Genomic DNA, 26,160 nt, shown 5'->3' with positions numbered 1-26,160 from the left:
CTTGTCATAAACCCATTTTATTACTACATTATATTACATTCACACCAATATTCATACTTTGCCTTTTCCTCTCTCATGGATTTGTAATGTTCTTCCATAAGGAATCCCCTAATCTTAGTGTTTACAAAAACGGTTTTAATGCTACGAATTTAGAAGTTCTTGTTTTCGTTGCCCCAACATGTGATTTATAAGATGAAACTGAAGATAGAGCAAAATCATTGACGTTGTATATCAGAAGAGTGTATGTTCTTGAACTCCTGAGCGAGACCCTAAAAGAAGTTCAAGAAGCTATGAAGAGGGTAAACTTTAAAAAGAAAGATGGAAATGAGTTGGCTGATAAATATGGATGGTTAAAATTGTGTAATATCAATTCACCGGCCTTGTCATTGAAAGCGGGTTTCAATACTACACAGTTGCACCCATATCGAACAAAAATTTTCATCGTAATTTTACATCATAAAACATAAGCTTCTCGTTAAAATAACGTCACCAAAATTTCCTAAGATTACTCTACACCCATCCATGAACTTCATAAATTCCTTACATTATATGAATCACCAAGAACAGATCAACATTTCCTATAATATGGCATCTGTATAAAAAATTAAAGCTCGATATTTATCGATAATTTACGGTATTGCACCCGACGAATGATCTTAATAACACCTGTGAAGGCTTTTACAAGTAATCAGCTTCATTGTGGATACACCAAGCCTTGGATTGCGTACCTCCTCTCAAGATTTTGACCTCTTAAGTTGCTGTTCTATTCTAGCTGGTTCATCGGCATCCAAGAATTCTCCAGTTACCCTGACGAGCACATCCACAAAACCATTGTCAATCGTAGCAACAAAAGGTGCCAAGAACTAGGGAAGCACATGAAAGCAGAGAGATAAATTGGCACGCTATCAAACACGGAATAAAGGGAGGGTACCGTTACTTGCAAGCCCTCTAGATGAATAGTTCAAGGTTTTCTTTTTTTTTCTAAGAAACTACGCTTTCATTGAGAAAAATGAAAAGAGATACAAGAAGTACAAAAAGGGCCTACAAAAAGACAGTCCAGAGAGAGGATGCCCCTAAAGAAAATGGCTCCAATCCAAAAGAATGACGCCTAGCTGATAATTAGAAAAGGCGTTAGAGACCGAGTCCCATAAAGACACAAGTGGTGGCTTTTGCTCATAAATCCTCCCAAAGCGTACCACTAAAACAAAACAATGAGAGGTGACTAGTTTTAAATATTGAACTCGTCCGGTGCGAAAACATTTTTGTTACCTAATGTTCTTTTGTTACCTAATGTTCTTCTTTCTTATAAATCTTATAATATGTGCTTTAAACATCCTTGGTTTCAAATACAATTAATTCATCACCACAAGAAGTGAACATCAATATGTGGATTCATAAAACACTTTGCATTAGGATCTTGACGTACCGATTATATTCCAAGAAAGCTTCTCCAATTGTTCCTGCAACCTTATTTCTTACTTTCCGTACACATACCTACAAGTAACAATGATACAGAAGACTAATGTGAATAGAAATCAAAGAAACGTATTTTTTTCTGATGTGATATCCACTTCTGTACTCACTTGTAGGAGATCAACAGGGCCAGATTCGGGATCCCTGTTGCGATGAATAACAATTCCGTTATCACATTTGTTTATGAAGTGGGCACTTCCACTTATATCATACATATTAGGGGCACCTCCAGACCAGTTCTGCAACTGTAAACAGAGCAACAAAAATGTAAGAAAAGACGAGAAGACAAAAAAAGCAGAAAAGATATGAGAAAGACTGACATTAGAATGGCTAGCCTGTCAAGGATATGCAACAAAGGGATAAAAAAGATCAAGTGTATGGTTTTATTTTGGGTGGCAAAGATAAATGATTTAAGTTCAATTTTTTTTTTTTTTCTAAAGTCGATGTTTGTTAATTATTGTAGAACCAAATACTTTCATTTGGTTTTGGTTAAATCTCTTGAATCATGGAGTTGAGTTGGGAAAAGAAAATTTTTTAAGTTTTATCTTTGAGTGTGGCCCTGTAAATGTAGGCAGTAGGCTCGAGGAAACCAAACAATATTCAGACGAGTTTGTCACTCTTTCTTCTCAATTTACTCCTCTTTGAACTGATTATCTAAGAGTCACATCATATGTAATTTATTAACAGTCTAAGAATTTTCAAAATTCCGTTTCTTGACTTGACCTTTACTGATTATTGAATGAAGGATAGTTTAAGCTCCGTTCGATAATCATTTCATTTTTTGTTTTCTATTTCTGAAAATTATGCTTGCTTGATTACAATTTTTTAGCATGTTTTAACTTTTTTTAAAAACACATTTAAACTCCTAAATTTTAAAAACAAAAGCAACTTTTTTTAGTTTTCAAATTTTAGCCTTTTGAAAATAATTTTAAAAAGTAGATGCAAAATAAAGAAATACATAGGTGGAAGTTGTGTTTACAAGCTTAATTTTCCAAAAATAGGAACCAAAAACAAAATAATTATCCAATCAAGCCTTAAATAAAGAACCTGTCTCGGATGTGCGACAAACCAAACATGGCAAGCATGATGTTGAGCAAACCGCTTGACCTTAGTCAGCATCTGACTCACATATTCTGTTTCAGTCCTGTCACAAATAAACTTCAAACTCTAGTTAAATGTTCGATAAACATGGCAAAAATCAAAGTCCAAATATTGCAGTTTTTATCTTCCTGCAGGGCAGCCAGCGGGAGAAATAAATTAATATTTCAGAAGTCCAAAGTTGAGATATATCACCACACAAATGATGCTTTGGAAAACACAGCAAATTCTGACCGTGCTGCTAGGAGCATAGGAAAAACAAGCAAGTCATGAAGCAGAAGAGGTTTGAGGTCAAAACTGTGCCAAATAGATGACGACTGCAATCTTACTACTGTGTAGATTTAATTGATAAAACTTGTTATTTCAGTAACTTAATTAGCCCATATGATTCTAACTAACTTACTGGTCTCTTTCATGTTTCGGGTGCTTCTTGAGTACCATTGAAGTTAATCAACTGAATGTCAGTTAGTGACTTACGCAAGCGCAATTAATCATCTCAAATAGTGCAATGCAGAATTTAATTAAAAAAAATGTTGGAACTGCTCCTTGAGAGCCTCCAAAATTAAAATATCAACAAGTTTTTTTTCTCATTAAATATAACAAAACACTCTGCTAAAGGAAAAACAAATGACACAGAATCTGTTCAGGAAGATAGGGAAACATCAAAACCAAAAAAGAAAAGATAAGTTACAGGAAGGGCAAAATATTACCAATGAGATCTAAGAAAGCATAGTCATCAGTTACACACAGACAGTCAGTGGTTGAAGGCCACAGAAGAAACCATGGGTTACTGCAGCTTCAAAGAAAAAACGTAATGAAAACACTCACTGGTTTGGAGGCCGCTGATGATCAAGCTCATTATAAGGGTCAATTACCAGTCCAGTAACTCCATGCCTTAAAACTGCTGCTTTTGCAAGATCCAGGACCCAATTAATACTTGGGAGGGATTCATTTTCACACCTAGTCCAGTGAACAAGAGAAAAATCACTTTCAAAAGCACACCAAAAGAAAGGTTCATGGAATGAGAAAAGGAAAAAGAAAATGATTAATCGTGACTAAAATGGCATCAAAGAATAAATTTTGTTAAAACGTCAACTTTTCTTGCACTTGATTAATCAGAAAGTAGACTATAACATGTAAGAGTATTTTTCTTTTAGTGGTACGATCTTCATTGGAGAACCTTTTCTGACCTTATAATATCCAGTTTCCTTTTGAACTTTGGTTAATTTAGTATTGAACAAAAATATTGAATGAAATTTTAAGCGTATGTAATAGAGAATTGGTCTTGGGTACACTATATTATTTTGGTGTGAAATTGCATCTAATGTTATAAAGATGATCATGAGAAAATCACAACAAAAAAAAAAAAAAAACCCCACAGAAACAAGATCTGATCATGCCAAGGAAATTTTCTTCGCGTCTCCTTGCACTCTTAACAGATCACAGAACTAATTGATTACTCTGGCTTTATTTATTTATAAGACAAACGATCATGTATAACTAGAATGTTTCACGGATAGTTCCAAAATACAATGACCAGATGCATATATCTTTCCGTTACAAACTTAACATCATTCTCTTTTTAGAAGGAAAACTTAAGATCATTCTTGAAACAAACCTGCCATGTAAAATTAAAATCAAAAGGCACATGTTATCAATGACCAGCCCTAAAGTCAACACAGGGAAATACTATGAACCCAGATATGCATTACTAGTAATAATATATGAATTATGAAAAGTACCAAAAAAGATACTGCTTAGACTCTTCGATTTACCTTATAAGAAAAAATGTATCATTTAACCATTGCTTGCCTATCTCCAACTCCTCGGTACTCATTCGTTCTACGGATTCACCATAACTAGAGGCCATAAAAGACGAAATACAAAGTTAGTCAACATTATTGCAGATATATGGAAGGGGAGAAAAAAGCCCGCGTTAATTTGGAGGTCATTTTCAAAATAGTTTTTTTTTCCAAATTGTTTTTATAAATTATCATTAGGTATCTTGTAAAGGTCAAGATTATTGTTCAATTCAAATCATTGAAAACAAAGCTCGAGTCTTCACCTTTTTTTTTTTTTGAACAAGATACGAACTTTTCATTGATAAATGGAAAAAAAAAATGTTCAAGGGATAAAAACTCCAAAAACAAACTAAAACAAAACAGGAGAATGTTTCACATAATTTTTAATCCAAAAGTCAAAAAATTGATTTGAAAACAGTCTCCCCAACACGCCCTTCTCATTTATATGGCAAGTAATTTCTGCAAATAATGATTCGGTAACAATGACAAGTCTGCATATTGCCCTTACATGCCATTGAGTAATCCACAAAGGTCAATTAGATTATAAATTTTTTTAACCAGATATGAACTCCTGAAGAGTACAAAATATGTTTGAAAAAAAAAACTCTAAAAAGGAGTGAAAAAAGTAAAGAAAAAAGCAAAGCTCTAACAAGGAAAAATAAAAGTGTCCCAATTCATATAAATATTGCTCACAAATTAGAAAGGGAGCACTACAGGGAAGCTTTGAATTGTAAAAACACTGTACAGTGATCAAACAAAAACTTGCTGTTGGGTACTAAACATAGATACCAGATAACTTTTTGTCGGTATTTAAGACGTGGTCACACAGACATGCAGGGTACAACAGCAGTACTTGTTTAAACCATGAACCGCGCACTACAATAGCTTCAATTCAGCAACCAATTCATCGAGATGCTATGTTACAAGACCTAAGGTGCTGATTATAGTCATTAGATGAAAGAAACGGTGTGATGTGCACTTTGAGGTTGAGGACGTGGTTTATTTAAAACTTTGGCCATATAGATAGATTTTGGTTGCTAAAAAGAGCAGTGAGAAATTGGCCCCTTATACTATGAAAGCTTTGCAGTCTCAGCCAAGGTTGGCACATTTAATTCTAAAAGTGTGGCGAGCATTAATTTTACATAGATAACATAAGGATGTAGTGGTCATAAGTGACGGATAATATGGATGTTTGGCCGTTCATTTGAAAAACTACTTATAGATTTATGATTAGGGGACTTGTAAAGGTTTGAATTTCCATGCAGATGATATCATCGCATCCAAAAACCTATAAGTTTCTAAGAACTTCAGTTGTTCTCAAAATAGACCATCCTTGAAACAAACTAAAGAAAACTTCCACAAACTAACCTTTTATTTTAAACAAACTAAACAAACTAACCTTTTATTTTAAAATAATAGTTTTAATTTTTTTATGAGAAACCAAGTTTTCATTGAGAAAAAATGAAAGAATATACCAGGGACGTAAAAAAAACAAGTCCAACAAGAAGGGACCCCAATCCAAAAGGATGATACGCTGGTAATTACAAAAAGCCTTGGAAACCGGCACCCACAAAGAGGTATTAAATCTAACAAAATAATTATAAATTTTAAACTCAACTTCCAAACAGACCTAATGGTTTAAAGACAACTATTTTATTTGTTAGTGGATTTGAAACCATAGACCTAGGGAAGCTACAGTGTTTTCTAGATGTATTAAAGAAGCAGAATCTATTTAGGGCCTATTTTTGTCCTAGAGAAAGTCTACCCTCAATGTTATCAAGGAAACAGGTAAAATTTCCTTTCTGGAACTAGCAAGCTTGGCTCTTTTACATCTGTCAGCTTACCAGCCACCTTCTCTGCTACCAGATTCCAGAATTCCAAGTTATATTACATTTGCCAACAAGCAGAAGAACCAAGTACTCTATAGATCAAACGCTTATACCACAAGAAAAAGCTGAGGCTCTCCACTTTAACTTATAAGAGCAATTAAATCAACTCAGTACTCACAGTATTCTTGATCATAGAAAACAAAAGTAAAGAAAGAACCCAAAAGAGAGATTAGACTGTTGTCTTGTGAGACTAGGTGAGGGATGCGAAAGTTGACCTGGGTACTCACAGATTTGAAAAAAAAAATAGGGAAAGAACACAAATGAAAAGCTTACCGTGCATTAAAGAAAGGCTTCTTGATTCGTTTCTCCAATAGTTTTCTTGCATGCTCCCGAACCTATTAATAGTTCGTCAAAGCAATTTAAATTGAAACATGGTGAAAGGGGGAGCAGGCAGAAATAGTATCTGTTGGATTTCCCTTTATAAGAGTTGTAAATATTAGTTTTCCATATTTGTGACAATAGTTATATTATCATCCATCACTGAGATTTTTTTTTTTTTTTTTTTTTTTGTTAAAAAGGACCATACAGAAAAATGCCAATCATGGGCACAACTCTAGAGTCTGAACAGCTCACCTTATTTTCCATGGAGCAGAGGACAAATTTCCAACCAACACTTGCATTAAGATTGCATAGGAGAGCATCAATCCATTCGCTCTTGCCTGAATTAGGAATACCAGTAACAATAGTAAGCTCCCCCGGGACAACCTGTTTAAAACAAAGGCTTTAGCTATAACAAATCTAGAGAGAGAAAAAAATTGCTTGCAAATTTCCTTATTCCAAATTTCAAACAGAAAAGAAAAAAAAAAAGATCACCTTATAATAGGAAACGATACACAAAGAAAAATCTAATTACCTTCATTCAATAAGCAGATTAAAAAACAATGCCAGTAATTAACATTATTAAATCATCAAAGTAAATAATTGCAGCTCAATTGACTACCAGGTGCCTAAGTGCCACTGGAATAATCTTGCATTCACATTTCAAAGCAGAAACATTCTGCAATAAGCTCATTCCAGCCAGATGGCTCAAAATCATTCCTAACCATAGAAATAAATAACATCTATGAAAAAGTCAAGAACTAGAAATAGTAGAATTATTAGCAGCAATATTATTTTTATAAGAATAAAATTATTTTGCAGGCTTATAGAAACTGCAATTCTATTGCATAGATGGAAATATACAGATTTTTGTAACGTGTCATTAGAAATTTGTGCACTGCTTTCAGCGGATTTGGAAGGAAGGTTGCTTTCCTTGATTAAAGTAACGAGCAAATGAGAAAATCAATATCTTTTCTATATTGATAGTACTCTCCTTCATTTATAAATACTAACTGGGGTGCTCGTTCATCAGTTATTTTTTTATGGGAAGCCAAACTTTTCGTTAAAACAAATGAAAACAAAAACATATGAATAGGGGCATGCAAAAAAACAGCCCACAAGGAGAACCCCACTAAAGAAAGGGTCTCCAATCCAAAAGAATAAGGCCTAGCTGATAATTACATAACAACTTCGAGGTTTACTAGGGTGCTCGTTCATCAGTTATTTTGTCGTTATGATAGATCTTATCTACCAAACTTTTACGTATTTTTGTTTCTTTGTTAAATACAACATTTTATCATTACCAGATAACAACGCTCTCATTTGCTCAAATAAGAATCAAAATTTTGAAAGATTTTCCAGTTTGAACTCACGTTATACAAATGGTTGAGACCCTTCCACCCCGTCGATGCACCAAACTCATTTCCAAATTTCTTGTCATAATATGCATCAATCTCATCAAAGTAGTCTTTGAAGCTGAATAATCCACGTATAGGAAACAACTCTGCATTATCAACAACTTCCTTCAGTGCCTCGGGGCCCAAGTACATCAGAACCTAAACACAATTTAGAATAGAAAGATCAGGATCTTTTTAGTGATCCCATATGCAAACAATGTCAATCATCAATCACTTAAATTAGCAAAGTTGAGCTTTCCTAGCTTCTAATGGCAAAAACATGCATGAATACACTTTGCTTTCATGAGTCTCATTTTCCCTCCCTACTCCGGCTTTTTAAAATACGAACAGATATACAAAAATAATAATAATAAAAGTAATGCAACCTATGGGCTCCGTACAGGAATCCTGCACGCAAAAGAGCAACAAGAGAATGTCCTCCAATCAGAAATAATAATTATATGGGCCGCACGATAACAAAATAAGCAAACGTCACTAGCTCTCACTTTTCCCCCAGTAATAATTCCTATTCATTTAGGACATGATTTCCTCCTAGGGTAGGTGAATGTAATCAAGGGTTTAACATTCCTATCACATTAGTGCTAGTATAAAGGGTGAGTGACCTTGCACAAACAAGTACGAAGCCGAAAACATTCCCAAAGGAGATATAACTTTTTTACGCTGCACCTATATACGAGGGAAATGCCCCACTCTTGATTCACGTAATTGAAAGTAACCAATTAGGTTTACGACAAACCTATAAATTGATCTCTAATTCAATTTGAGTACCTACAAGATAGACCTCAACAAGACTTGTCCTCAGATCTTATTTGTAAAGTTCTTTATAAGGCACTGCAAGTACAAGAAAGATGACTTTCCCCTCCAAATCTTATCTATAAGGCTCATTGACAAAAGCAAGTTTTATCCATTCAAGGGGAAAAAAAATGCCATGAGAAATAAATGGTTAAGAAACAGAAAAAAATGGTTTAGATCAGCAACCATTCAATGTAAAACTATCAGTTTCAGCGTTTCGCAACTAAATGGTTGAATTTCACATTTAACTGCAAATAACAACTAACGATAAACAATAAAGAAATATAGCAGAAATATCTACACTATTTCCCATCAAAGCTTTACATCTAATAAACATGAATTCCATCCTCACGTATAAAATAGGAAACATAGACAACTAGAAAAGGTTAAAATTATAAATTTAAAAAAAAATGTACTGCCGCAATTATAATAGATCTATAGTTCCAACCTCATTCGCATCTTTGAAATGATCAACCTCATTTTTTTTTGGCCATTTGACCCTCCAACATCTAACAATAAAAAATAAAAATGCATGTTACTAGCCAGACTACTCCACATCTGTTCCAATAAAATAATGGTTAGTGAGAAAAAAGACAACAAACCTTTCCCTTCCAACACGACGTGCAATCTCCTCTGCTAAAGCTTGACCAGGAGGATCCCCATCAGTGGCAAGTATAATGCGTGATGCCTATCAATTTCAATATCATTAACATTGGACCGTTTTCACTGGCCTACAATGTGTTTAAGCTAAAAAGAGTGGGTCCATATTCACCAACCTTACTCAAGTATTCTTTGCAGTTCCATAGATATTGATACTTTGTATCCTAGCTTTACATGAAACATGAAAGATGCATTTCAATCAGACTAAAATAATTACCAACAATCAAACAATAAGCAAAAATAATTCAATTTTTTATAATGTTATGTCAATGTTAGCTTTGTGCACAGGATGAATATTTTCATATGAATAATAGTGAAAACGATGAAATATTACGAAGGCACTGGAACCAGAGTGATTGACCAAAGAGAAGAACAGCAGGGATTTCTTTTAAGCATATCCGCCCACAATAATTTCTCAATTTTTGGCATTAAAAATACAAAGATAAACCTTCTACACACTATTTTAGAAAGGATGATGTAAGGCCATTTAACAGAATGGTATGAAGAATAACAGCTGTAAAATGGGAAAGAGAGCTAGACTGGGCGGTAAACCATCTTTGAAGAAATCAATAATGCCAATTATTCAGAGATACCTTGAGTAAGATAAACAGAAAACCTTCAAAAAGAACACATAAAATGCGAAATAGGATTATCGTTCTTGCCTACCCAAGAGAAAAAAGAGGAGAAAAAGTTGGGAAAAAAAATGAGGTAGGTAGGCATAGTCAGTGCGGTGTGAGGTCTCTGTTTCCTTCTACTGGGTCTCTATTTTGGCATAACCCAAAGTTCTCTCGTTTTGGGAACCCTAGTGGAAAAAGGTTCAAAAAAATCTCTTTTCTTGAAAGAAGAGTTGCTTTCTGACAGAGGCAGACTACTACAGTTTAATCAGTTTTGAGAGGGATCCCCCTCCCTTTCCTTTCCCTTTTCATATGCCTTTCTTCTATTAGAACCAAGTTGGAGAAAATTACGGACTTTGTGTGAGAAGGATGGACTCACTAGTGGTTCTTATTGGGTTAAGTGGGAGTCCATCTCTAAATCATGAGAGGAGGGCAGCTTGGGCATTAGGAACCTCACTTTTAAAAAAGTATCGCTATCCTAATCAAGTGATGGTGGCTTCCTCAGAAAACCTGTACCGTTACAAAGTACAGTAGTCCTATTAGGAGAATGCAAGATGATAAACAAATTACCAGCTAAAAAACAAACACCTCCCCAAAGAAAACTAGAAAAGTACAGCACAAATCCTAAAAACCCAAATTGGAACAAGAACATACAAACTCAAACCCCAACCATCGCTGACAAGAAACCAACAGATTGTGAAAATCTGAACAAATATGAGGTCTTTAAGAAAACTGAAAACAGGATATCCTCTCGTGAAGCCCCAAGTAATTTTATTCTTTTTTGGCTCCTTTGTTTGGTTTCAGCATGTATGTTTATACAGCCTGTCTTCTTTTGTACTACCATTTCTCCAGATAAAAGTGATTTGCTAATCAAACTTAAAGATTAAAAATTAAAAATTAAAATCCTTTACTAAGGCTAGTTGACTAACTTCATTGAGGCAGATCTGCTAGCTATATGCACTAATTTTGTAAAACCTCCACCTAGAGAGAAAGAGGAGCATGAAATAAAGTTCGGAAATAAATAAGGAAAAGAACATGTAGTCTGCAGAGTTAAAGACTACCAAGTCTTAATTAAAAAGTATATATATCTAACAACCAAAGTTGAGCTATAAAAAAAGTTTTAAGATTCATCAATCAGGGATGGAAAACCCCTCGAAATGTAACCTTATCTGTAGGAGGTACGTCCTTTTGGGAAACTGATGGTGGCGCACCATCTGGAACACTCACACAATTATGGAAACCAGCTTCTTCCATTGAAAGCTTGTCCATCTCTCCTTCAACCTATATTATGAAGAAAAGTGTTGAATAATAGATTTAACTGTTAAGTTGAGTAATTTTCCATGCTAAATAAATCATACTATGATGATATCACTTGCACCATCTATGCCATCCAATCCATAAAATATTTTCTCAGTATTCGCCTCCTGAAACAAAGTAATGGTAGACAATCAGATGATGATGAAACAAATCTTATTTTTTATAACAACATTAAACTCCAGAAGATCCATAAGTAAACCAGACAGTACATGTTTCCTTTTTGTCTACTTTTTCTTTTGGGAAGAAGGAAAAATCAAAATGCATCAAGAGAAGTCTAATTAAGATATCAAGGGTTAAAAATGAATTAAATGAAAATTTACTTGGTAGTTAGCAAAAAATCCAAGGTTCATAATCTTAAGATGATATTTCTTCCCTCGTCTCAATATTAATAGTCCACATATAATATTTTTTTGAAAATGAGTACTTTTCAATGTGAGATGAAAAGTAAGGTTTATGTACAAATATCCTCCATCAGGTGTTCCCAAAAAAGCAATACAGTCCAAGTTAATTATAAATGGAAAGTAATCTTTCTTTCACTCCTATAAATGAAAGCCTGGTTTCTTATTGAAAAAAAAAATCAATAATTACACCCACAAGAATACACCATTTAGAAGAGTTGTATTTAGCCAGGTCAAAAATTTAATCTCAACTCAGGTTTTTTCCTTCAATATTTGCCTATTCCTCTCAAGTCGATCTTCCAAGTAATTGCTCTAACAGCAACAGTCCATCACAAATTAGCTTTCCCTGACAGCTTGCAGGCCATCGACAACCCTATGAGGTTACCAAGATATAGATCAAAAGGGCAATGGAGAAAAAGTCTGACTTGCATTTCTCCAGAATTTTTACAAAGAACACACAAATTGAGCATCAAATAAATAAGAACTAACATCCGAACTCACACGGAGAGTGTTAAGGTGAATTAAATGGTTAAATTTACAGTTGGCCAATATTTTAGGGTGTTGTTTATAAGTTAAAAAAAGAACCTGCCAGAACTTTTTGTTGACATCACGATACTTGCAACTAACCAATTCTCCACATCGATGATATGTAAATGCAATAGCAATCTGTCAAAACAAATGTTAAAGCAGTTAGTGAGGAAAACTATGGTCAAATTTTCACTCCAGTAACCAAACTAAAATTTAAACCAAAGAAGAGCCACGTCTTCAATGTCACCAAAATAGTCGGAATTTTCAACATTTTTGTTGTCATAACCTGACAGTTCTAATGTCTGGGAAGAAAATTCTCATTAAAAAGTAAAATTACTTTATTTTCCTTTCTAATGTCTGTTTCCAAATTTAAGCCACAAACACAGAAACAAAAGGAGAAAATGATGAAGTTGTAACCCTCCATCACAAAGAATCATTTTAATAAGTCAAACCTTTGAAAATTTGAAGGCTTACTCTCTCCACCTTCATGCATGTACAAATAAAAGTCAAATGTAACCTTGTTTCTTGGTTTTCCCAAAATATTTCAAATATTCAAAACTTGAATCCGTATGCTAATGTCCCTTGTGCTTAGGCTGTTTTTTTGCCTTTGTTCCGTATCAATGAAAGTTTCTGTCTCTTATCCAAAAAAAAAAAGAAAAAAAAAACTTGAAGCCAAAATGCCATGTATTTCTAATTCAAAAGAAAAATATTAACAAGAATTAAAGGCAGCTATAAAGGTTACAAAATATCATATTATAATTTATGCAATTGATATGTTCTTGCACAATATAAAGAAGCAAACTTTATCAATACAGATTTAAAATGCAATTTTAGCATACTTTAGATGCCATTAGGCGTATACTATCCTAAGACCAACGCTCCATCAAAAGTACGAGTCAATAACAACTCACTTTACCTGATTATCGGATCTTTTCTGCATAACAGAATTTCTTAACAACGTGTTCTTGGAAATCAATCTCTCAGCAAAGTAAGCAACCAGCTGAAACAAGAAACATTATTATTTTCTCTATGTTTGATATACAAAACATACCAACAATTGCAAGTGTAATTGATAAATATAAACCAAAGGCAATTTTTATACTAATGACTACTTTACAAAATTATTTTAAATCCTTAGAACAAATTTCATTTGTTTAAAGAAAATATTTTTAAAAAGTTTGAATATTTTCATTTCAAGTTAAATAACTTTTTGTTCCAAACTTACCCAAAAAAAATTTCTAAAATTCTTATTGAAAAGATCTCTGAAACTAAGGATGACAGTATTGTTTCCAGTTTTAATTTATTGTAAAAAGTTCAAAGAACTATTGGGCCGATTTCTACTATTTTGAACTTCTTGAGTTTAAGAAAAATAAGTGTTCTTAATTTAACAAAATATAGGATTGCAATAAGGGATAAATAATCGACGGGCACCTATAAATTATATATTTACAACACCATAAAATAACAAACATACATGCTGTACCAAATAACAGATTTCTATTATTCTCATCAAAATGAAGAAAAATGAAAATCTCAACCACCTCGTCACACAGTGGTTCAAGTTGTAGACTCTCCACTGTAATTTTCCGTTTTTTCTTGTTAAGTGCAACTTGTCCCAAACTTCCATATGATGACCGACCATCAGCAAAGGCCTGCCACAAAAGCTATGCTAAGCCAAACAACTCAATCAAGCATTACAAAAATAGTAGCAAATTTTAATTATAAGGACCTATTGGCATTTTAATAGAATATTTTTCCATTATTTATAACAAACGTTCTTTCACCACCGAAGAAAGAAAAAAAGAGGGAGAATAAGGCATCCTTGAGAAAAGCCAATAGGTTTACCAAAAAAAAAAAAAAAAAACTTTCCAATTAGCATAAATAATAAAAAAATATAAAAGAAGGTAACTAGAAAAAGGTTACTATGAGAGCATTAAAGGAAACCAAAGCTTTCACACAATCACACAGGTTCTTTTTTTTTTTATACCTACACCCCAAGAGGAGTATTGAACCTAGTGGCTAATAGTATACCACACTCCCAGGAATCCCCGCCCCTTAAAAAATTCTCTTATTTCTCTCAAGTCTCAAATAAGATATTTCACAAAATAGTAAAAATGGTTGTCCTTCGCATGACTCCTCTCTCATCCAACGATGGAACAACACCTCCTCCAACATTGAGTGGCATGATATTTTGCGAGCCAAAAGCACACAGAAGGTCTAATAAAAGTTTGCCAAATCAAAGTTGCAAATTTACAACTCTAGAACACATGGCCCAAATTCTCAAAAGAGGTTTACATAAAACACACCAGCCAACAACATGAAAAGTCTATTGAATAGAATCAATGGTGTTAAGCCTTCCCTGTAAGACCTACAAGATAAAAAAAATCCTGGACCTAACCTTCAATAACGAAGAGAACAAAGACAGCTCAAAAAGAAATGAATCTCAGTAGATATTTGAAAAGTTTCGGCAGTGAACAAAGACGCCATAGAGCATTTGAACAACATTTCCATCCAAATAAATGTAAAAGTCCCAAGACAGTCTGAAAATCTGTAGAAGAGAGACCTAAATCTTCATGCTAAAAGGACAACTTATGAAAGATTCTGAAATATTTGAATGGCAAAATACAAATGTTTAAAACAAAAACAAAACTATCCTATCAAAAAATGAAGCTAAACAATAATTGAACAACTTCTCAAAATCAATCCTAAGTGAAAGGGCATCTGTTAAAGGTTCAAAATGAACCTAAAACAGGAATAACGTAAATTGAATAATGAATGATACCAGAGTGCGGCCTTTCCAACCACATTTTGCACGAAAGCAGATCCAAACAGCAGCCCCCCTGGTCATTTGGGAACAAAAATTAAAAACCTACGATACTCAAAAAAGATAGAAGTCGCAGAGTATATGCATGTCAATGCAATTGAAGGATTAAAAAGTCTGGGATGCACAAGAAATCCAGTCACTTATTGTACATAAGAAAGATAGCAATTTCATTGAACACAATAATAAAGGAAATAAATCAGACTAATGTTAGTGGTGGACGGACTATCAGTTTAGGTCCTATAAACCTGTCTGCTACATGTATTTAAAGAAAAACAGAAAGATAAAAATTTAGAATTATAATATTTTAATATAGTTTATTTTATTTTTATAAAAAATCTAACAAAAAAATAGTTCTAACGATGAAGAATAAGATACAGTGAAGGATGGATGAGAGATAAAATTGCAGTAAATCTAATCTAAATATGCTTGCAATTGCACTTGAAGAACTGAAGAGTCCAAGTGATGGACAAGAATTACAGCTACTTTTTCTACATAAGGAAGATATCAATTTCAGTGAACATGAAGGTAAAAGGAAAGGACTGGAGAAAATGTTAGTGGTAGACTACAAGTCCAGGGATCTATCAAGTGTTTTCGGATAATTTTAGAAAATTAATTCAATTATTAATTTAATATAAATTTTTAGAAATTGGCAAGTGTTAGTGGAAGAAAGATACAATCCTAAAAGATCAGCCCGACGAGTAACAACCACGTGTCATCTAAATGTTAGAGAGTCTGATTATAAATTCAGAATGTGAACAATTAAATGTCACCCACGCACTGAATAACTTCCACAAAAACTTCTTTTTTTTTTTTTGAAGGAAAAACCACCAGTATAAAAAATACAAAGATTATGAGAAAAACTCAACGAGAGAGAAGCCATAAAATCATACCCATCTTCTGAGATATATAGGGATAAGGACCTTTCCCCTGAATCACCACCTTTGCACTGGCACCAATTTGACACGAAATAAATCACAGCATGTCATTGAAAAACCTATCTTTTCTCAGTCAAAAGATATAACCAGCAGATGAAGGCAACAAGTGAAACCAATTTATTGGAGCAAAAAATAAAAAATAACATGTAAAGCCAGTTTGAGCAATAAGTTCTTCATTCTTTGTTTGATAGAATGACATAGAAGCTTGCAGTTGTTTTCACTTTTACAAATTGGATAAATATCCCAAAATATAGCAACAGTACGAATAAAGAAACAGATATTTGAAACCCAATACCATGGGGCAAAGCAGGTGGTTCGTCTGCCCTGGAACACAAGATTCGGTGTTGACGTTAAGTTCCTCCAATTTTTTCCTCAAAACATTCAATTGAGTCGAGCTTAAACCCTCGTCTAGTGGATTCTCCAAAAAGGCAGCAATTCATGAAAAACAGATGCAAATAACATTAAAGATAGACAAACATAAAGTCCTCCCCCAATTTCTGAATACATCATCAGCAAAATACACAAAAGAAGTGAAACATCAGTTTTGCTCCACTACATGGGGATCAATCAGAAACCATCATAAACCTAACTACACTTCAAACCCCATAAACATCTTCAAAATTTAGTACCTGGGGGCCCGGGAACATTGGCATGAGAAGTAAAAGGAGAGACCCCATTTGTTTTCATGGAAAAGGATTTACGAGGGGACATGGATTGCACAGGAAATGAACCATGGAGGAGAAGATTGGTTCTGTACAGGAAATTCCTCTGCGAAGAACAATAAGAAGAAGAAGAAATGTGAGACAGGAATACCAGAGAAGTGGACTTGCACAAGGGAATGGAACCCATAAGATTGAATGAGGACGAAAGGGAAGAGAGCTTGGTGAAGGGGCTATGGAAACACTGATTGTGGTGAAGAAAACGCATGTTTTGCTTGGTGGGTTTAGGGTAATTGGTTGGCTATGGCTTCCATTTCAACTGGAGAGTAAAGAAATTCGCAGGAAATTGAAGCGTATTCTGCTGAAGGAGGAGTTTGTGAATGTGAGCGAAGTTGCTCTGAGTTTCGCGCGCTGTAAAATCGCGAGTAGAAATTGCGGCTTGCTTCCGAAAACAAATGAACCCCACAAAAAAATACCGGCGGCTGGCGGGGAGGCGCTTTATTTAGATAATAAAAAGTAGAACTTTCATTACGATAGGTTTATTATTAAATAAATTGGAATTTTGGAATATTAAATTTAAGCTGAATTACTTTTATAGGTTTAAGGTTTGAAAAACGCTTTATTTTAGTACTTTGATGGATAGTCAGCATAATTGAAAAATATATATATATATATATATAATATCGTAAGGTTTAAATACTATTTTAATTATTCTACTTTCAATTTTTGTTTATTTTGATCATTTTATTTTTAAAATGTCTATTTTTAATTATTGTACTTAAAATTTTCATTCATTTTAATCTTTATACATCTATTATAATCCTTTCATTTTTATTTTTATTTCATTTTTCTCGACTACTATTTTAACATGATATTTTATTTATTAAAATTTGTTTTTCACTATGTATAAATGTTTTAAAATTTTACAAATTGTGATTAATTAGGTAGAGATAAACTCCGGTGTTTTGAAAATACAATAATTAAAATAAAATTAAAAAAAAAAAGGAAAAGAAGTTGAACATATAGAGTAACATAGACTAACTTCGAAATAAATGAAATAGTTTAAACCTGTTTAAAAGATAAAAGCGGACGTGTCATTTTATAGAAGCTAACGTGGATTAAACTTTTGTTGTTAGACCTGATGACTTTTTGCGAGTTTTCTCTGTTCTTCGTCTTCTTGGATTTTCTGTTACTCGTTTCTTCGTAACTGAGAAGCAAGAAGTCATTCTTCACCCTCTCTCGCCGCCCGCTGTCGGAAGAAATAACCGGACCCTATCTAATAGGTTCGTTAAGAAATAATGGCTCAAGGTCAAAACTGAAGAAGAAGAAATAAATTTTTAAAAATCCAGGAATAACCTTATTTAGTTTATTTGAAGGATACTTGTTGGTTAGTTTGATTCGAATATATTTTGTCCGTTCGATTTCAATTCTAGCTCATTGGACCTGGCATGGTCAGGCAATCACAATTTGCTGGGCGCTTTTCTTGCATTTTGCGAAGATTATGTCGATTCAGTATCATTTTTGGCTTTAAGAAACGAGTCAAATCGACCTTCTTACACCCCGCCAAGACTAAGTAAGGAGAGGGAACTGAGACACATCTGCAATAAAATCATGGTATTAGTTTATAATTTGTTCATGTTGAAATAAACAAGTCTTTACAGTTTGACATTCCCAACAACACCAGAGTTTGATTGAACATATATATATATAAATAAAAGTAAGGCTTTCACAAACAGAAACAAAAGAACATTATGGTTGGTAGCAAAGGCATGAACTCATAATGTCAATAATCAAAAGTTTTTCTAACTTTTATCAAAATAATGGATCTTCAACGAAAATGGATACTTTTATATACCATGTTTCAACAATTGGATTCACAGCATGCAATTCAAACAGCTTATAAGACAACAATAAGCATTCTAGGAGCCAGTTTCACTAACCAGGTTTGAGAACATCCATTCCAGCCACATTCTTTCAAATCCAACAAGAACTAAATTGTGACGGAGCCATCGGTTTGAGAAAATTCGACTGAGTTTTCATCCATTAATGGATAGCTTAACAAAACCAAAGTTTATGAGTCCATCATTTTCTTCAGAACAAGAGGCCTCCGGCAATTACAGTCACCAGTCAGTTGTGTCCAGTAGGTTCTTCTGCTGCTCCTTCCACCCTGGATTATTAGGTTAGTTTGCACGGTATTACTGAGTTTATATCGTGCGAATTTTCAACAAGAACCTACTCATTCGCTGTAGGGCCCGTCATTCAAATATGGCATACCTGTTTACCTCACTGCCTTCCCATAACCAGAGGACCCCTTCTCCATCTTACCAAGCTTCCACTTAACAAGAGAATTCATGAATGACTTCATGTTCTCAGTATCTTCTCTTAATTCTGGATGTCTTTGTGGTTTGAAAACCTTCCATAATCCAATAAGATGCCTACTCGAGCTCTTCGTTTCATTATCTCCCACGAATTTCCAGAACATCTTCCCACACTCTGGATAAGGCTTTACAAACAGATTGTAGAACTTGAGCCTGCTAGGCTTGATAATTTCTCTCAAACCAACCTGAGAACCAAGCCAGCCTTTTGATCCCAAATATTCAATCACATTGTAACGAGGAACAATCTGCTTTTCGAAATTGATGCCCAAATATTCTGGAACATCAATCAAACATTCAACACCAAATTTCATCTTATGGTGGATCAAGAAGTCAATCTTCTTCTCAATGTTCTCTGTTTCATAAGTGACCAACCTCGGCTCTTTCCATGGCATTTTAAATGCCTCTGTACGAATCAACCTTTTTTTACATAAACAGTCGATTTGCTGTTTCACTTCAAATGCAGCTCTGAAAGCACCATCTTTGAAGATTTCCTCCTTAATCGAGTTTCTGCATTTTAGATTTCTAAGCAACTCTAGGCATCACGAAAGTTCCCTAATTCTGTGCCTAAAATTCTCGGTTCCCTAACAATTTCACTTGCAATCACGTTCTGGTCAAACCCCAACTCCCCGAACTCAGAAACCAAACTCTTCAATCTGCCATCAACTCTAAATCCTAGAACTCTAGGAAGCGAACGAATGATCCAATCAATTTCATCCCTTTGGATTCCAATTCCCATCAGGTATTCAATCGTTCGTGAGATTTCTTCCTCGTTCGACAACACAGTTTTAGGGCAATCCTCTAAAACCCTAGTTACGGTAGCGTCACTAATCCCCACACGTTTCAAGAAATTTACAGTTGTATGAAAAATACTCGGGTCTATACTGAATCGTCTGAATAATACTAGCATGCTCCGAGTTATCGACGCTGAAACACTGTGCAATCGAATTTGGGACAAACTTACCTCCCATTTCTTCAGAAATTCCAAGTCAAGTATCGCGGGACAGTCAATCGCCATGGAAACAAGATCCTCCGAGAGAAATCCAAATGATAATATAACAGCTGCAGGACTTTCAATGTCCTGCAAATTGGAGTTCATGAAGAAAAGATGATTCTTCGAAAGAAATTTTTGCATTTGGGATGATGTGAATCCAGACTTGTGGAGAAGATTAGCGAGTGACGCTTGCTTCGAGTTCTGCGTAAGGGAGGAAATTTTGGGATGATTGGAGATGGTGGAAACTGAATTAATTGAAATACGGTAAATTGCCTGAAAAGCGAAACTAGGGTTCCGATTGGAGGTTGATTTCAGCCGGAGAAATGCCGGAGTTCTGATTATGATTCTTCCCGCCATTGAATGTTTCTCCAAGAACGATGGGTTTTAACTCAATATGTATATTGCAGCAAAAGTTGAGTGTTTTTTTATTTTTACAATTGGGTTTTGATTATCAAATATAATATCGTATTTGGAAACAAATATTAAATTAAAGTATCATTTCTATTTTCATTGTTTTTTTTTAGTACATTTTCATTGTTTTAGAGTTTAATTCAGTATCCGGACCATGTTTTTAAAATTTTTAATATTATATTTTTTTTCCAAGTATAACAAGTGAAAGTAATATTGAAATTTATTATATGATAGTGAGATTTAAAACCTCAAATTTTAAGATATTTTAACGAATCAAGTTTTTTAGTGCTACCATGTAAGAATAAGAATTTGAATCAATTAAACTATTTGACATTTATAATAGTTTGTTTTTTTTAGATATTGACATTAGAGATTATTATTTTCGTTGAAGCATACAAATTTTAGAGTTATTAGTAAGATTTGTTTAGAATAAGACCTCGTATAAAATATTAATTTTGTTATTTTACTTAGAAATGTCTCATTTGGTCTCTCAACTTAAAAATTATCCATTTGATTTTAAATTTTTAACACAACTTTTATAAACAATTGAAAATTTTTAATATAAGTTTATGACTGCATTTCGATCAATTTGATTTAAAATTGTGAAGATAAATTTATAAACCATTGAAAACTTTGTGACTACATTTCAATAAAATAAGTGAATAACATGTATTAAAATTATGATCGAAACATATGAGATAAAATCAAGGATGAATATAAAAATTAAAATGAGCGCCAACGGTTTGATTTTTTTTTATCAAAGGATAGGATAGTACTATAATTTTGCTATCTTTTAAAATTAATTAAATATTCAAATGGATCCTATAAAATCGAAATATATGAGATAAAATTAATAGAACAATAATTTTAAGAATATAAAAACTAAAATGATAGAACAACAATTTTGAGAATATAAAAACTAAAATTAAAAAAAGTTAAATGTACAATAATCAAAATGAGAATTAAAGCAGAAATTACAATAACCAAAACAGCATTTAACGTTTTTTTTTTAAGTTATTATTATTGTGTTTTTCATTTTCTACCGCCATGGTTCTCCAACTGTAATAACTTCCTTCCGATAAACAGAAGAAAATCGAAGAAGAAGATGATAAGGCCCGCTTCTCTTCTACCCTGCTCTCCATTACAACTCCCCATTGTTCCATTTTTTCTCCAAATCAGGATTCAGCGTGGAATCAATCAAATGCCAATAAACGCCGCCTTCAATCATCGCCCTGCCCCTCTTTTTCACCCGCTCAACCCTTTCTCCTTCTCCTCCCCCCCGTTCCTTCGATTCTGCTCCACCAGACCGTCTTCCGCCGCTTCTCATGCTCCGCCGCCGCCATCGCCACCACCAGGTACTCGTTTTCTCTAAGCTTGCTCAGAAACCCCTTTGATTTCGTTTCGGATTTTGGGTTGTTGATGTTTCGGATGAATGATCCTAAAGTGAAGGTTCTAATGGAGAAGATGGATCTCATCGGAATCGCCTGTGACGAGAATTGTACGCCCGGAAAATACTATTGCTTGTTTTGCCCTAAGGTTGAATACAACCCCATTTGCATAACATTATCAGTTTCTTCTGTTGTTTATCTTTCTGATTGGCTCTATTTTTTAAAGAATGGGTATCAGTTTGTGTATTGATTTTTGTGGTTTAACAGTGCAAGGGTGGGCCATTAACTGAGAGGAGCTTATCTCTTCATGTGGTTCCAACAGGGTAAGTACTATTAGCATACTGGTTACTGTTTTTTTTTTTTTTCATTCTTAATTTTATGAAGATTAATAGCGTGTAATTTGGTCTTAAATTACATTTCCTTACTGGGAACGTAGAGATTTTGCAATGTGGAGGTGTTACCTGTCTGAGTGTGGTTGGGCAGGCCGGGTAATGTTATAATAATGTGTACTTGTATTCTCTTCAATCTCTTATCTAGCAACTAAACATGGCAATTGCTCAGCCAAATGATTGTTTTGGTTTAGATATTTGCAGATGGAAGATTGGCATTTAATGGATTAGGCAGAACTGTAAAGTTGGTTGGACGGAGTGCAAAGGAGAGTTTGGTTTTGGAGCCTCTTGGTGATGAGGTACTCCAAATTTCATTACATTTCCACGAACAGGGCATACTTAGATGAATCCCTAAGTATTGGTTCTATGAGTAAACTAATGCAATCTTTTGACAGAAACAAAAAGTTATTGGTTCCAATTGGAAACAAGAAACTGAGTTAGCTCTTAATTTTGATAGCTGGGAAGTCCTGCAATGAATAGGACATACTTATATCGTAATGTAAACTGTTTAGTTTCACTTTGAATTTTGGCTTTATGTGTTTTGATATTTCTTTTTCAGCTAATCTTTTACTTTAGCAAGAGAATGATACCCCAGGAAACTCTAGAAAGGAATTTTGTTATGCAAATAGCTGGTCGTCAGGTACTTGAAATAATGTTTTTGTTCGTATGCCTTCAATTTAATTCTTTGACTTATCTTCTTATTGATAAAATACTGGCTGGAATTTGTGCCAATGAAATGTTAAGAAAATTACATTTTTAAGTTGTTAGCATGCACTTGATATTCTTCAATGTTCAATCTATATGTTATCTGTAGCCTGTAGGTCATGAGGTCCGTCATTGTAGAATAAGCATTCCTTAGTGTTTAACTGATTACTATTCTCCATCATTTCGTTGTAGCTTCAATTTATAACAAGTTTTAAGGTCAATTTCAGGGTGTCATTGCATTTACTTATAGACAAAATGGACAGCTCCTCGGTTGCAAGTATCGAACATTGGACAAGAGATTTTGGCAGGTATTTGGCCAATCACTCTTCAATCAAATTTATTTGAGAAGTTGTCAGAATGTTTCGGCATCTTCCATTCTGTTCTTTAGCAAGTAATTTTTAACTTTTAAGGGCGTCTCTTCCATGCATAGCTGTTGCAATTTTCCTGCTTCATTTCCAAACCTTTATACGTAGAGCATATATTTTATACAGAGAATTTAATCTGTACGCCTGGTGTCAATTTTCAGGAGAAGGGTACAGAAAAGTTATTATATGGGATTGATGACATTAATGATGCAGATGAAGTGATCATTGTAATTCACAATACCTTATCTTCTAAGATTTTGTTTGATATTTCCATCTGTTTTCGATGATAATGTATACATTTTTTTTTAATGAGAAACCGAGCTTTCATAGAGATAATGTATATATTCTCGAAGGTTGAAGGTGAAATGGACAAACTTTCAGTAGAAGAAGCTGGCTTCCTCAATTGTATTAGTGTTCCTGGCGGTGCCCCAAGAAAAGTTTCAACCGATTCAGTACTACCATCAATTGAAAAGGTTCTATGTCATACAAATACTTCAATGCCTATCTTGTGTGCTTTTACATCGTTCCTAACTGTTTCTGTATGCTCCTAGTTATCTATTTTCTCCTCTGTAAGAATTTGAAATGTGGTTTAAGTTTATGGTTTAAGTTGAAAAGTTACCAAAATGCTTTACACCTCTTTTCAATGAGACACTGACATATAACCCGAAAAAATGTTTAGTAAATTACAAAAATGTCCCCAACTATAACATTAGGGGAATTGATATGAAACCCTAGTGAATTGGAATTAGGAACCCTTTTGACACGTGAACTCCAAATTTTCAAATATTAAAACCCTCAAATCGATTCGATTTTAATCCTAAGGTTTAGTTTAGACATGGATTGCCTTAAAATAAAACCTGATCTCGAGATAAATAACAAGTTCCTCGGCCCAAGAGTCGAACACTCCACAAAATAGAATGATCAATCTTACTTTGATGTTCTTTACGTGCAACTCGAGTCATGAAATTGCAGAAGTTCAAGAAGTTTCTGGCTAAACTTGAAAGGAAATGTTTGATGGCTAAAATTCTTTCAAATTCTTTCATAAACTAATCTGTCAAACAAACTAATGGAGATTTTAGATAGCCTCCCAACTAAACTCTAGATGCTACATCATCAACCATATCAAAATGACAAATATACTTCTATTTAATATGTTCAAGAAATGGTAAGTAAAATTGAAAATAAATAAGATTATGTTAAAAAAAACACTCTTAAATAAAACTGTATCATAATTTGAAGTCCCAGGCAGTTCAATCATGGATAATTAGAAAAGATTCTAGATTGAGAACACCAAAGAGAAGCGTGGGATTTTTAGTTTAGCTTTTATGATAGTATCAAGTTTCATTGTCCTCAAATGTTTAACATCTGAAAACTGTTCTTTATCTTAATTAAACTTGTTCACTATGCATATTTTGGTGGGATGAAGTTAGGATACGGCATATCAGTATTTATGGAGCTGTAAAGACTACTTAGATAAGGTAAGTGACATTGTGTCTGAATATGTTACAGTTTTAGAAAAATAAATTTGTTTAGTTACAGTTTCATCGTTCTGATATTTACTTTTCAAATCCTTGTTGAGTTTTCAGGCTAACAAAATAATTTTCACCAACATGTTTTTGGTTTTTCGATATTTGGCCAAAATTTTGCGAGTTTAGAATTAGAAAAACAAATATACAAGTTTTTCTTTAATAGTACAACAAAAATGGGGTGAGACAACCTTCGATCTCAAAGAAAGTAACAGGTACCTTATCTACAAAGCTATGCTTAAATCAACGACTTGGTTTTGCTGACTTGAAAACGAACTACCAGGTTTCCCACATTATCTTGGCAACTGATAGTGATGAACCAGGGCAAGCTTTGGCAGAGGAGTTAGCACGCCGCCTTGGAAAACACAGGTCTCGAATTCCAAACTTTCTGTTTATCTTAAAACCAAGAATTTCTACTCTATCATGAATGCTTGTTTTTTCCATACAGAATAAATAACAAGGCTTTGTTTTATTATATGAGTTCCAGATGCTGGCGGGTAGATTGGCCGTATAAAGATGACTTCAACCGGTTTAAAGATGCAAACGAGGTTATATTCCTCCATCCTTTCATAATTACCAAAGTTGTTCATGCTCTCAAGATAGCTGCATTTTATGGCTAATAAGTCCTTGAACTCTCAAAAATTGTCCCATTCTACATCGTTTTTTTTTGGAGTTCGTCAATTCGAACTCGGGATTCGAATCTTAACCAGTTGAGCTATGCTCTCGTTCTCCTTCTTATATCTTCTTATATCAACTTATTGGTGCTGAAGTTTAGATTTTCTTTTTCTTCGTTTTCTATGTGCTACAATCAGATTCTAGTGCATTTGGGGCCGGATGCTTTGAAGAGAGCACTAAAAAATGCCAAGTCATATGAACATTCTAATGCAAATCAAATACAATAAGGTGTGTAACTTAAATATTTATACATAGTTTTCTTCTTCTTTAATTATTTCTCATTTGGTTTGCGATTGCATATAAATGCTTTTACAAAATCTTGTGCTTTCCATTTGACTATTTATGATCTTCCCTTATATTTTTGGTAATTGTTTTGATGACATTTCCCCTTATAAATTTGCAGAAGAGGACCTCAAGAACTTTGCAAACCTTGATGATAGCTATAGAAAACAATGTAACTGATCTAAAATGGAGAGGTTTACGAGTTACATTTATAGATGCGTCTTTTAATAGATTAGAAAATAAACCTACTTTGAACTAAATGAAATTATGCTAAAAAGTTTGAAAGTTTGAATTCCCACTATCACGTGTTATTGAACTAAAACAA

At 33.8% G+C, this 26,160-nt stretch overlaps 2 protein-coding genes and 1 pseudogene across 10 annotated transcripts; 1 reads left to right on the top strand and 2 right to left on the bottom strand.

Moving 5' to 3' along the window:
• Nucleotides 1-329: 329 nt before the first annotated feature.
• Nucleotides 330-17,235, bottom strand: LOC111012535 (toprim domain-containing protein). 5 transcript variants are annotated; one of them, XM_022286702.2, is made up of 21 exons: nucleotides 16,696-17,225; nucleotides 16,362-16,474; nucleotides 16,022-16,077; nucleotides 15,090-15,147; nucleotides 13,849-13,959; nucleotides 13,224-13,307; nucleotides 12,365-12,445; nucleotides 11,423-11,488; nucleotides 11,229-11,345; nucleotides 9,567-9,614; nucleotides 9,393-9,478; nucleotides 9,239-9,299; nucleotides 7,954-8,136; nucleotides 6,836-6,967; nucleotides 6,536-6,597; nucleotides 4,347-4,430; nucleotides 3,400-3,531; nucleotides 2,521-2,617; nucleotides 1,584-1,718; nucleotides 1,427-1,494; nucleotides 330-807 (listed from the first exon to the last, which is right to left on the bottom strand). In XM_022286702.2, exons 1-21 carry the CDS (start codon nucleotides 16,991-16,993, stop codon nucleotides 735-737), a joined length of 2,145 nt encoding a protein of 714 aa, XP_022142394.1. In that variant the 5' UTR covers nucleotides 16,994-17,225; the 3' UTR covers nucleotides 330-734. The 5 variants fall into 5 exon arrangements, 3 of the variants coding, with proteins under 3 accessions (XP_022142394.1, XP_022142395.1, XP_087977736.1); XM_022286703.2 differs by having other exon boundaries at nucleotides 16,362-16,484; nucleotides 16,696-16,884; XR_015789708.1 differs by lacking the exons at nucleotides 330-807; nucleotides 1,427-1,494 and having other exon boundaries at nucleotides 1,666-1,718; nucleotides 2,521-2,809; nucleotides 16,696-17,235.
• Nucleotides 17,236-18,106: 871 nt separating this feature from the next.
• On the bottom strand, nucleotides 18,107-20,508 carry LOC111012536 (transcription termination factor MTERF15, mitochondrial pseudogene; annotated as a pseudogene). Its single transcript, XR_015789710.1, has 2 exons — nucleotides 18,666-20,508; nucleotides 18,107-18,323 (listed from the first exon to the last, which is right to left on the bottom strand). The product of XR_015789710.1 is annotated as a transcription termination factor MTERF15, mitochondrial pseudogene (transcript).
• A 1,034-nt stretch (nucleotides 20,509-21,542) lies between these two features.
• LOC111012634 (nucleic acid binding protein) lies at nucleotides 21,543-26,127 on the top strand. 4 transcript variants are annotated; one of them, XM_088121609.1, is made up of 14 exons: nucleotides 21,543-21,860; nucleotides 21,955-22,041; nucleotides 22,161-22,216; nucleotides 22,330-22,381; nucleotides 22,477-22,581; nucleotides 22,842-22,922; nucleotides 23,215-23,295; nucleotides 23,514-23,579; nucleotides 23,706-23,825; nucleotides 24,783-24,830; nucleotides 25,162-25,247; nucleotides 25,327-25,426; nucleotides 25,691-25,781; nucleotides 25,957-26,127. In XM_088121609.1, the coding sequence occupies exons 1-13, from the start codon at nucleotides 21,831-21,833 to the stop codon at nucleotides 25,778-25,780; spliced, it is 1,002 nt and encodes a 333-aa protein (XP_087977735.1). In that variant the 5' UTR covers nucleotides 21,543-21,830; the 3' UTR covers nucleotide 25,781; nucleotides 25,957-26,127. The 4 variants fall into 4 exon arrangements, with proteins under 4 accessions (XP_087977735.1, XP_087977733.1, XP_087977732.1 ...); XM_088121606.1 differs by having other exon boundaries at nucleotides 21,544-21,860; nucleotides 21,950-22,041; XM_088121607.1 differs by lacking the exon at nucleotides 24,783-24,830 and having other exon boundaries at nucleotides 21,950-22,041.
• The last annotated feature ends 33 nt before the right edge of the window (nucleotides 26,128-26,160 follow it).

This window comes from Momordica charantia, assembly GCF_013281855.1.
Source record: "Momordica charantia cultivar OHB3-1 chromosome 3 unlocalized genomic scaffold, Mcharantia_2.0 BLBB01000003.1, whole genome shotgun sequence".
In the NCBI taxonomy this organism is placed as follows: domain Eukaryota; kingdom Viridiplantae; phylum Streptophyta; class Magnoliopsida; order Cucurbitales; family Cucurbitaceae; genus Momordica; species Momordica charantia.
Note: the sequence above shows the minus strand (reverse complement) of the source record. Positions and strands in the feature narration are given on the sequence as shown.